Raw genomic sequence first — 13,118 nt, 5'->3', positions numbered from 1 at the left:
TGATTAAATCTGTCTTGTGCTTAATTAATCTTTATTTGTAGTTTTCAGTTAATGAAATGCTGGTGCTAAGGGGTGACCTAGGGGGGACCTTTATATGGTGCTCTGCTTACATATTCATATGTATGGCTTATGACAAACAGAACCACACAAAGTCAGTGGAAATGTATCAAAAAACATTAATTACATCAAATGTCATAAAAAATAGAGAATGAGGGAAGCTTTTTAAGTTCAATCCACCCCACCCTTCCCCAATGGGAGGCAAAACCAAATCCATACACAACACCTTCAAGGGGGGCCCAAATGCTACCAAAATAGCAAACAAATTAGACACTAGGAAAACTGGCATCAGTTGACCCACAGTAGAAAATGTATAATGGCACACCATGAATGGATGGGACATTGCCTGGCCTGACATTGCCTGGCCTAGCATTTCTAGCTTACAAATTGACCAGTAAGAGGTTGATGAATGACAGCTGTATGCTTGGTGCCCTTCCAATACTAGCAAAGCAACCAGATGGAGACCCAACTTGGAGTCTCCACATTTCAAAAAAATTTTTGGCGCACACCACTAAAGTGACATCAATTTTTCCAAAGTAAAAATAGTGTAAATGTGCTCTGAGACCCATGCCACTACAGGCAACACACAATAAGGAGACCTGAGTAAGAGTTGTCAATTTACCAAATATTTGGCTTGTCGTGACTCGGGAGGAAGCAAGAGTAGGAGGAATATTAGGTGCTTTTTTTTTTTTTTATTCAAATTGGACACGCCTTATGATTGCTGCGCCATCAAAGCACTTGTTGCTTCTGTGGCTGCTGATGTTACTAACACAAAGGTGTCATAGTGCAGTAACGCAAGATCAATGAAGCACACTGAAAACTACACCATCTGCCAAGTCTGCAACTGGGGTGCAAGAGTCATTGGAGATCCATGACTTGTTCATATTGATGAGAGTTAGGCGGTCTACATTTGCAGGGGACATTCGGATGCGCTTATCTGTCAGGACACCACCACCAGCAGCGCTGAAGATACATTCTAAGAGGACGCTGGCTGCTGGGCATAACAAAACCTCCAATGCGTGACTGGCGAGCTCAGGCCACTTTTTCCATTTTTGAAGGCCAAAATGCAAAAAGGTCCAAACTCCTCCTGATGGCATCGATATTGAGTTCCATATACTCCTGCACCATACTCTCCAGTCATTCACTATGTGTTATACTTGCACTCTGTTCTGCTGGTGCATGGGATGGTCTAAAAAATGTGTAAAACTACTCACAGAAATTTCTTCTGCCACTTACACTGCTGATAGTAATGTATTTAGTTGATGACTCGACGTTCACGGGGTTGGAAGTCTGTAACTGCGAATCACACTGTGTTCCTCACTGCTGTCTTGGGGAAAACCACTGTTAAGATTGCCTAAAAGCATGTTTTGATACTCCAGCATTCATGGCCCCTTTCCAGGGATGGGGGTTGAGCATCTGGCAAAATTCTTTCTTGTACCATGGATCTAACAGAGTGACAACACTGTACTTGCCACTATTTCTAATCCTAACAATACGGAGATCATGTTGCAGCAAGAAGGCACTCGTGTGTTGGGCACTTCCATTAGGTTCAAGTCCATGGTGTGTTGGTGGCAGAGTAACACTTAAGCTTGCTTCCTCTGTTCCTTCCTGCGAATCACGGACAACAGGAGATTATCCTCTTTATCGCCTCACTGTGGTGCACCCATCACCTCTTCCTCCTCCATTTGCTTCTCAGCTCTTGCACCTTCACTAAAAGTTTATCTGGTACAATGAGCCCGCCTTGATCGCTGTAATCCACCCTCCTGTGGCACCCGCCTGTGCAACGACGATTTGGAACTTAGAGATATTGTTATCCCTTCCTAATACTCCTCTTCCTCTGGGACCACCTCCTCCTCCTGCAGACTATTCAAAGTGTGCTCCAGCATGTAGCTGACCGGAATAGTGATGCTGATGATGGCACCGTCAGCGCTAACCATCTTAGTAACCATTTCAAAACTGCAGAAGGATGTAGAGGTCCTTCATCTGTGCCCACTCCACAATCATGATTTGTACCACGTCTCTACTGCATTGGCCCAGGCTATGCAAAAGGACATAGTGCACCAGGGCTCATTGCAGTGGAGACAGCAATTGCTCAAAATCTGCCTGGTTAGCTGTCCACAACTCTTAGTCTGTGTGACTTCGATCTCCAACACATTCATTTAAGCACTGCCTGATTGCGGTGAGCCATGGCTGTGCGGTACGGAGGTGAGGGAGATTCTCTTCACACTGTTTAAATGTGTCTGATTACAGGAGAGGTTGAGGTCACAGGTGGAGGCTCTAGAGAAGGTGGCGGTGGCAGAAGCAGTGGAGGAAGTGTTTGAGTGGTTTGGGGATTACAAGACATGTGGTGCAGCCGCTTACCTGCCTGCCACCAGAGTCACACAGTGCCCAGTCAGCGATTTGTAATGCCCCTGGCCATGCTTGCTCGTTCAGGTATCAGTGGGGAAATGCACCCTGTCAGACATAGATTTATTCAAGGAACTGGTGATGTTGTCTGTGACATGCTGGTGTAGAACAGGCACAGCTTTCTTAAAGAAGTAATAGCGACTGGGCAACTGGTACTGGGGGACTGCGACGGCCATCAGCTTTCGGCTACCGCCTGTATCCACCAGGCGGATAGGGTGCGTTTCCGTGGCCAGCAGATTGGAGATGGTGGAGTTCAAGTTCTTAGCTTTGGCATGTGTAGAATGAAACATTCTTTTACATGACCAAAAATGCGGACCAAGGGCTGGCTGCTGTGCTGAGGGTGTAGTAGGGTGAACAGGACAAAATGCTAGACTGTGAGTGAGGTGCAGTTGGCGATATTAAGGTAGATTGAGAAAGATGTGTTGTGTTTGAAGCAAAAACATAAGGCATGTCCATTTCTGTAACAGCTGACAGGCTGTCACTCACCATGACTGTAGCTGGTAAAGAAGTGGAGGTTCTGCAGCCGGAGACCCATGTGAGAACACTTGCTATGGTGATGGAGGAGGAAGCAGCTGATGGAGCAGCCAATGGTTGGCGAGGCCCCCTAGGCCGCATTTTATTGAGATTCCAATATAAACATATGTTGATTGCCTATGTGCTGGTTCATGCATGTAGTAGTCAAATTATTGGAATTTTTGCTTCTACAGAGTCTTTTTACAAAGTTGGCAGATAACGTGAGTTGAGTCATCCATTGCGGTCTCAAGAGTCCCAGGCTAGGCAACCCTTGCCATCTGTGGAAACTGCTGACCCGCAACCGCTACTGACCACAGCCAAAGTTGTTGCTGAGGGCATAGTGCTTGTCGTAGTTGCATCACTCCGTGTCTGTGCCGGAAGTCTCAACGTAACCTCATCTTCCTCCTTCTACACCTCCTTTATTGAGCTACTTAGCTGCATGCCTCTGGGTTCACACCAAGTGGGGATCTACAACCTCATAGTCACCCTCTGTTTGCCCACTGCTCGCGCTGAGAGTCACCCTTTTCCTCTTCCTGCCCTGATAGCACAGTTAGCCTCAGGTATCTGAGTCTTATCAAGATCACCTCCACCCCCTGGGGTTAATGTCTGGTTACCTAGGGTCTAGATTCTGCTTGGACCCTACTTTGTCTGACCCTGATTTAACTAAAAATATTTTAAGCATCGGTGCAGAAGCTTTCCTCCTCTGTGAATCTTTGGAGCTGGCTTTTGTTGCCCATGGAATAGAACATGTGAACAGCTCTGCAGACTCCTTCATCTGTGGTTCCCCAAAGTCAACTGGGTGGTAGGAGATTCGTGACACGGGGGGAAACCAGGGTAATCTAGGTGCCACCTTTTGAGAACTATACTGTGTCATAAGGTGAAGGAAGAGGAGAAGAGGCCACTTGATGCGACACTTGCCATCCACTGGAGCGCATTCTCTTTCTTGCTCTCATCTACAAGGTGTACCACTGTGTGGCTACCAAAAAAAAGGGAGTAGAGTGGCCCATCCAGTAACAGACGTTGTCAGTTGTCTTTGGATAGGACGAGACAGTGTATGTTCAGTAGAACTTTCATTAACATTACCACCTACCTCGTGTACACCTCGAACACCACTCCTATTCTTCCTTCCATCACTATTTTGCTTTTTTCCACTCATGTTGAATGAACCCTTCCCCTATTTTAACAAGCTGTTTCACAACCCTAGACCCAGACCTGCCAGTCACATGCCAATAAATTAACAATCAGTATTTATTTGCTGAGATAGTGTGGCTGCAACACAAAATTGGCACAAAAGATTTATATCCTGAAATGTTGATTGGTGGCTGAACCACACAATTGACACACAGAATGTACAGTTGTGCTCAAAAGTTTACATACTCTGGCAGAATTTTTGCTTTCTTGGCCTTTTTTCAGAGAATATGAATGATGACACTAAAACTTTTTCTCCACTCATGGTTATTGTTTGGATGAAGCCATTTATTGTCAAACTACTGTGTTTTCTCTTTTTGAATCATAATGACAACCCAAAACATCCAGATGACCATGATCAAAAGTTTACATACCCCATTTCTTAATACCGTGTATTGCCCCCTCTAACATCAATGACAGCTTGAAGTCTCTTGTGGTAGTTGTGGATGAGATTCTTTATTTTCTCAGATGGTAAAGCTGCCCACTCTTCTTGGCAAAAAGCCTTCAGTTCCTGTAAATTCCTGGGCTGTCCAGCATGAACTGGGTGCTTGAGATCTCCTGAGAGTGGCTCAATGATATTGAGGTCAGGAGACTGAGATGGCCACTCCAGAACCTTCACTCTGTTCTGCTGTAGCCAATGACAGGTCAACTTGGCCTTGTGTTTTGGATCGTTGTCATGTTGGAACGTCCAAGTACGTCCCATGCGCAGCTTCCGGGCTGATGATTGCAAATTTGCCTCCAGTATTTGCTGATAACATGCTGCATTCATCTTTTCTTCAACTTTGAACAAGTTTCCTGTGCCTTTGTAGCTCACACATCCCCAAAACATCAGCGATCCACCTCCGTGCTTTACAGTAGGAATGGTGTTCCTTTGATCATTAGCCTTGTTGACCTCTCTCCAAATGTAACGTTTATGGTTGTGGCCAAAAAGTTCAATTTTGGTCTCATCGCTCCAAATTACCTTGTTCCAGAAGTTTTGAGGCTTGTCTCTGTGCTGTTTTGTGTTAGGCGAGATACTTGGTGGCATTTGCGCAGTAATGTCTTTCTTCTGGCAACTCAACCATGCAGCGTATTTTTCTTCAAGAGCCTCCTTATTGTGCATCTTGAAACAGCCACACTGCTAGTTTTCAGAGAGTCCTGTATTTCAGCTGATGTTTGTGGTTTTTCTTTGCATCTCGAACAATTTTTCTGGCAGTTGTGAATGACATTTTTGTTGATGTACCTGACCGTGGCTTTGTTTTTAGAGCACCTGATTTTCCATTTGTTAACAGTTTTTTGAACACTGCTGACTGGCATTATCAATTCCTTGGATATCTTTTTGTATCCCTTTCTTGTTTTATACAGTTCAACTACCTTTTCCCATAGATCTGTTGACTATTCTTTTGCTTTCCCCATGACTCACAATCCAGAAACGTCAGTGGCTGGATGAAAGATGCAAGAGTCTGTCTGGATCCCAGAAACTCACTCAGCTTTTATGCACACATACTGATTACAAGCAAACAGGTCACAGGTGAGGATGTTACCTCTAGAATCCATTCAAACCCATTTGTGTCAACTTGTGTGCATGGTATCAGGCCAAAATCAACAGGCTTTCTAAACTTTAGACCAGGGTCATTTGGATGTTTTGGGTTATCGTCATGGTTTAAAAAGAGAAAACACAGTAGTTTGACAATTAATGGCTTCAACCACTAACCATGAGTGGAGAAAAAGTTTTGGTGTTATCATTCATATTCTCTGAAAAAGGACAAGAAAGCAAAAATTCTGCCAAAGTATGTAAACTTTTGAGCACAAATGTATGTGCTGAAATGGTGACTGGTCGCTGTAGCACAGAATTGGCAGCACTCTGGATTTATATGATGAAGTGTCAACTTGTGAATGCACCACAGATTTAGCACTCCAAATTTATATGCTGAAACTTCGATTTGACACAGAATCCTATCTATCTGAAATAGCTGAGAATAAACCACCTAGCTAACTATTTGACTACTTGTAGCAGTCTCAATATGCGGTTACTCATAAAATAGTGCCAAAGCCACATATCCGCTTTTTATATGGAGAGGGACGTGACTTCGGCAGCCAAAGCCCTTGTGTCTGGACATTCTGGATGGTTTCTGTGCCCTAATTGGCTGCCGGAATTTACACACAATAAGTTGTTAAAAAAAAAAAAAAAAAAAAAGTCCGCTGCTCCTCTGACCTCTCCCCACCCCTCATCAAACATGTCCAGCCAGCTCATCATACAGCACCACTATCCTAGCCAAAGTACTAACAAAAGTGTTAATGGAAACTCGACCATTTACTGAACTTTGGCAGAATTTGAAGAAAATGTTCGGGAGTCGGAACACTAATCCCAATGTGCAAGGTTTGTGCCAAATTTGAGATTGGCAAATTTTTTCCTAACGCGTTCGCTCATCTCTATTAAAAGGGAGCAACGTTTTGTCTTGAGTTTTTTTCAGGCTCATATAAATGACCTGCACACATATAGCGATATATAAAGAGAGAGTGCGAGTGCTGTCCCTTCACATGATCAATTGATTATGGAAATTCATCAGTACAAATGTATACACATATGGGATGGGTGGTTTTTACACTGTCCGTTTAATACATCAACTTATTTTTAGACGCATATTACATTTGCTCATATATTTGTTTTGATGAATTTGCATAATTGATCTTGTGACGTGGCAGTGCTCTGTGTATGTATGAGAGTTATTTATATGAGCATGATAAAGACTCTAGTACGAGTCGAAACGCCGTTCCCTTTAATGGTGTTTTATGTACTAAAGATGTTTGTTGATGGCTCATTTCCACTGAAGTCCGGCAGTTCTGTTTGTCATTATGTTTGGTCAACATCATACAGGAGATGAAGTACATGCCCTGCGAAAATAATCTCTGGCAACACCAACTTGGACTTGGCATGTAAAGTGTAGATTATAATTTAATATCTTCACAACGGAGATGAGAAAATAGTAATGAAAAAAAAATTATTATGTTTTATTCAGCTCCAGCAGGTAACTGTTACTGCATAATGAAAATATGGCATTTTTTTGTTATACGATCCCTTTGTATTGTAAATTAAATAATAAATTATTGTGATTTTAAAAACTGCAACTTTTCCCGTAAATAATAAGATCTTATACATTTGTCAACTGAAAGATAAAGCTCTTGGAAGACTGATAAGGGAAAAAAAAAAGCAGAAAATGACTTTGACGTGTAGAGGTTAGGGCCCCGTCACACACAGCGACTCACCAGCGATCCCGACAACTATATCAACTTGTCAGGATCACTGGTGTGTCGCTACATGATCACTGGTGAGCTGTCAAACAGGCAGCTTCACCAGCGATCAGCACCAGCGACGCCGAGCGCGCAGCGTCGCTGTGTACGTTAGTTGCCAGCGCGCTGAAGCAGGAAGCTGGTAACTAAGGTGCACATCGGGTTTCTAAGCGGCGCACGTCACTTAGAAACCCGATGTGTACCTTGGTTACCAGCTCCCTGCATCGGCGCGCTGGTAGCTAAGGTACACATTTGGTTTCTAAGCACCGCGCGCTGCTTAAAAACCCGATGTTTACCTTGGTTACCAGCGCGCTGATCGCTGGTCGTTGCTCTCCCGCCTGCCACACGCAGCGATGCATGCTGGCCAGCGGGAGACCCAACGACCCAAAAAAAGTCCTGAATGATCAGCGATACCCGGCAGGGGGGCTGGTCGCTGATAGTTGTCACACACAGCGATCTCGCTGGTGAGATCGCTGTTGCGTCACAAAACTTGTGACTCAGCAGCGATCTCGCTAGTGAGATCGCTATGTGTGATGGGGGCTTTAGTCTGGGAAACTCGTACCACTACCAACGATTGTCTCAAGTGGAATTTTAGCAGTTGTTGGAACTAGGTTCACTTTAGGATTAAGCAAGATTATGTCACAGACAAATCTGCTGCAAAAAAAAGAAAGCTCCTCATGCACTCAGATTTTGATGAAGATTTGCAGTGGAATTTCCCCATATTGTATATGTTTCATTAGGGCACAATTTTGCTTGGATTTGCTCAGTGCTGATCTGCACTAAATTTACGTGTTAAGAAGTTTGTCAGGTTTTCCTGTGGCCTAAAATTACCATGAATATATACCTTTTTGTGTTAGGCTGCTTTTACAATTACCGTATTTTTGCGGCCCCAATAGATTCCTATGGCGCAAAAATTCCACGGTGTGCCGTGTACTGTACGGCCATGGTGGCCGTATTTGCGACCATGATAAAAGATCGAGCTTGCTCGATCTTTCATACGGCATACGGACACTGCCCCTATTGGAAAACAATGGTGGCAGTTACTTCGGGTTTTGTGGAACGCTGTTTTTTTTTCCAGTACTACAACCCTTGGCAAAAATTATGGAATCACCGGCCTTGGAGGATGTTCATTCAGTTGTTTAATTTTGTAGAAAAAAAAAAGCAGATCACAGACATGGCACAAAACTACAGTCATTTCAAATGGCAACTTTCTGGCTTTAAGAAACACTAAGGATTCGTTCACACGATGCGTTTTTTTCGCAGCGGTTTTTAACGCGTCATTTTGCCGTGAAAACGAATAAAAACCAGCATCCCATGCAATCCTATGGGATTCCGCAATGCTGTGTTAATGCTGCGGATTTTCCCACAGCGGAATCGTATTGCGGAAAAATACGCAGCATGCTCATTAACTTTGCGGAATCGCGGTGGATTCTGCCCACATAGGAATGCATTGTTCTGCTTCCTTTCCGCATGTGGCTGTGCCCACCATGCGAAAAGTAAGCAGAACATTTGTGGATGGTACCAACGGTCTGGATGAGAGGAGACTGTCCTCCGTTCTCTGGGAGGGTACCATATCCCTGTAAAAAAAAATAGAATTAAAGTAAAAAAATTGTAATATTCTCACCTTCCGGTGGTATTGGAAAAATAAAAAACTGCGATCCGCAAGCTTTTTTGCTGCCCTTTATTGCGGCGTGCCGCAATAAATGCAATAAGTGTAAAAGTAGCCTTAGTGGGATTTAAGGTTCGTTTAAACGATTATCCCTTGGCTCCTTATAGCGCCTTTCCACCAGAAAGAACAGTACAGTTTATACATTACTTGGAGCCTTTTCAACTCCCTACCCCATAATCTAACATTTATCAATAATCCCCTAAATGCTAAACATTAAAATGCTGGACTACCCCTTAGTAATCTGTTTTTATAGCAACGTCACTCTGGAAACCACAGCAGTTGCATCTTTGTGAGTTGTATGACAGCGCTCCTTTCTAGCACATGCTAAACATTTTTTTCCCCCCTCTTCTTTTTTTTTTTTTTTTTTTAATGCAGATACCAAATTATTACAAAATAATAAAGAAGCCTATGGATCTATCCACGGTAAAGAAGAAGCTGCAGAAAAAGCACTCACAACACTACCAGACACCTGAAGACTTTGTTCACGACGTACGGCTGATCTTTAAGAACTGTGAAAGGTTCAATGAAGTATGTTGGTCTAATTTTACTATGTTTTTCTTGTTTTCTTTGAACAGTTTAATGCATGTTACTTAGCCTCCCTATGGGTGGATTTTTTTTCACCTTAAATTTTTAGGGCATTTATATTATTTTTATAAATGTAAGTCCCAAGTTATACTTTATAATATAACCACATCTTTCATCACTCCTTCCATTTATAGCTATAAAAGCACGATGACCATATTGGAATTACATGTACACACCAAATAAAGAACCCTAGAAAATGGCATTGATCAGCTGAACAGCCTATCCAGTTTTTTTTTAGTCACTTGTACTGTGCTTACTCCTTGCCACTGTACTTACAATTCTCAGATCAAGACTCCCATAATATAACCTTAATAACTAAATCTAGATGTGGGGAAAAGGGTGCACAATAGGGTGATACCCTATAGAGGGAGCGTGGGTAAGTGCTGGTTACACTCACCTGGTGGAGTTGACTGGCTCAACTGCAGTGTAGGTATGAAGAAAAACAGCTTCTGCTGCTCTGTGGCTGGTGGATAAATCCTCTTGGAAAGAAGTATCCAGTTGGATGAAACTCATAAGGTCAGCTGTAGTAAGATAGATTTTTCAACAACTATAAAAAAAATTTCATTCACAACGCGTTTCAACTAGTAAAAAAAAATGAAAAAAATCACAGGAAAGGCATAAAGTGCTATAAGATTGCAATAACTGCCCAGTTTCAGAAGTTCATACATGTGATAATGGGTTAAATGAATATACCTGAAAGCGGCAGGCACCCTGACGTGCGTTTCGCACTGAGCTTTATCCAGGGGAGATGTGCCTTAGCTGCATCAGTCACTTTTTGCTTATGCACTTTACATAAGTGATAGATGATATGTTGTGAAGCTTTGTATTGCTCCCTATATATTTGACTTGCATTTGGCTTCTTATAGTATCTGGAATACTTTTTATGCCCATTTGTAACTCGTTTTTTGTGCAATATATACCATGTTTACATTATACCATGAATTTCTATGCGGCTTTTTATTTGTATTGTTGTCCCTACACTAATGCCTTATACCAGTGTTCCCCAATTCCAGTCCTCAAGAGCCACCAATAGGTCATGTTTTAATGATTTCCTTAGTATTGCCCAGGGGATAGAATTATTGCCTGTGCAGGAACTGCAATTATCACCTTGGCCATACTAATGAAATCCTGAGAACATGAGCTGTTGGTGGCTCTTGAGGACTGGAGTTGGGGAGCACTGCCTTATCCAAATAGAAATAAAATAATTGAATAACTTTTGGTAAAAAAATTCCCTGTGATTTTTTTTTTTCGATTTTTGTATTGATTTTGGAAGTACCAACTAATAGGCATACATAAATTATCTGATCTAGCGTTTCAACTAGTGATGAGCGAGTATACTCGTTACTCGAGATTTCTCGAGCATGCTCGGGTGATCTGAGTATTTGGATGTGCTCAGAGATTTAGTTTGTCGCCATAGCTGCATGATTTGTGGCTGCTAGACAGCCTGAATACATGTGAGGATTTCCTAACAAACAGGCATTCCCCACATGTTCTCAGGCTGGCTAGCAGCTGCAAATCATGCAGCTACGGCAGCAGAAACTAAATCTCCAAGCACAGCAAAATACTCGGAGAACACCCGAGCATGCTCGGAAAATCTCGAGTAACGAGTATACTCGCTCATCACTAGTTTCAACCAAATTCCATCATCTTTATCAAGTGATAAAATCAAATGTGCACATTTGTTTTTCACTTCAAGACGCCAGTATGACATTGAAACGCGTTGTGAATAAAAACCCTTTTATCCTTGAAGAATCGATTTATTCCAGCAGCACAGCCCACCTTATGTTTCATCCAACTGTATAAACATAATAAGTGACTATAAAAGCACATTATAGATAGCATTGCTAAAAAAACAGAACCCAACTTTTATTTAGCTTTTTGAAGACACCTTGAAAAAAGACAGTTCCCATAGAATCCTTAAAATGTAGTTTATCATACATGTCAGATGATTTTACAATAGTTAATGTAACATTGCTTTTGACAATGTAGGTAGAATAGACACAAATCTTCCTGCTAGGCCATCAATAGCAAGTATATGGCATTGAGGTCTCTGCCTATCATTTTAATTTTCCTGCAGCTTTATGGCAAGAAATTGTTCATCAGCAAAGCAAAAAAAAATATTTCTATATTTGTGATTTCTTGTTGCTAAACATATGGTGCATAAACTGCATGTTGGACTTGGTGCCCCCTTAAGTGGTTTGCTCAGCACAAATTTTACTAGTGATTTGTCATTTTACATGCGTTCCCAATGTTGCCTATATAGTGGCAGCACATGCCAGTTATCAAAGGCATAAAATAATAGAAAATACAGTAAAGGGCCCATCATTCTCACAGTCTCTTGAAATATCGGTTGCTTTATACATCACTGTGCATTGATTTTTCTGGTATGGTGAAGCCCGATCATTTATATACCCAAAGATATGGAATATTTTTAATAAAAGTAGGAAGACAAAAGATACTGGCCAAGCGGCCTCCTCATTGTACTTGATTATATGTAAGGAACACGAAGAGAAAAGAGAGGAGTCACAGTCACAGGTGATGTATAAGTAAAAAATAGTACGAACTTTATTAAGTAATTTAGATAAGTCACACAGAAATAACAAAGACCAATATAGTCCAAGACAATAGAGACACAGGGAAGGAACACCTCCACATGGTATAAATATCAGGTATAGGGGAAAATAGATAATCCCATTATTACCAATAACATCCAAGGAAAGCCCATAATGTAACCGATAATAACAGGGGAGATCCCCACCACAGGTAAAGAGTGGGCTTACCGGAGTTAGGTCACAACAGGGAGGGAGTTCCAAACCAGATGTCCATGCCTACTTTTTATTTTTACCTGGGACACTGCCAGTAGAAACACCACTGTATTCCTTCAATGAAAGCACTGTGAGCTGCATCTCAGGCACTGAACCAGATAATCACTACTTGATCTGCACTAATGATGGATAGAAAGCCTAAACTGGCTTTATGTAGCTATGTCCCTTTGTTTTAGAGCAGTATGTCGTTTGGCTGGTATGAGATGGCTTGCCTTTCTTATATGGAGAGGCGTTTTGCACACCTGTTGTAGCACCTATAAATATAAAAGCCGAGTGTGAATGCAAAAGTTTGGGCACCCCTGGCCAAAATTACTGTTTTCTCTTTCGTCTCATTGGGGGGACACAGGAAATGTGAGTGTGTGCTGCTGTCACTAGGAGGTTGACACTATGCATGAAAAAAATGTTAACTCCGCTCCCGCAGTATACACCCCTCCGACCGGCTGTAGGACAATCAGTTTTGCTTAGTGTCAGCAGGAGGTGGACAGGGGTCTCTCGCAGACCCATGCCTACCTCAATGTGCGTCGTTCCTTTTCAGGTAACCATGGAGGGATACAGAGTAGATATGCTGCATCTGTATTCCCACACCGGGATCATGAGTATGGCGC

At 42.3% G+C, this 13,118-nt stretch overlaps 1 protein-coding gene across 4 annotated transcripts in view; it reads left to right on the top strand.

Annotated features, from left to right (window-relative positions):
- The window catches only part of TRIM33 (tripartite motif containing 33), a 216,314-nt gene that overhangs the window by 189,839 nt on the left and 13,357 nt on the right, over positions 1-13,118 (top strand). For all 4 annotated transcript variants that reach the window (XM_073587082.1, XM_073587080.1, XM_073587081.1 and 1 more), the window contains exon 18: positions 9,479-9,631. In XM_073587082.1, the coding sequence (XP_073443183.1) occupies positions 9,479-9,631 (153 nt within the window). The remainder of the gene's footprint in view (positions 1-9,478; positions 9,632-13,118) is intronic.

This window comes from Dendrobates tinctorius, unplaced genomic scaffold, assembly GCF_039654945.1.
Source record: "Dendrobates tinctorius isolate UK_male_01 unplaced genomic scaffold, ASM3965494v1 ptg000098l, whole genome shotgun sequence".
NCBI lineage: Eukaryota > Metazoa > Chordata > Amphibia > Anura > Dendrobatidae > Dendrobates > Dendrobates tinctorius.
Note: the sequence above shows the minus strand (reverse complement) of the source record. Positions and strands in the feature narration are given on the sequence as shown.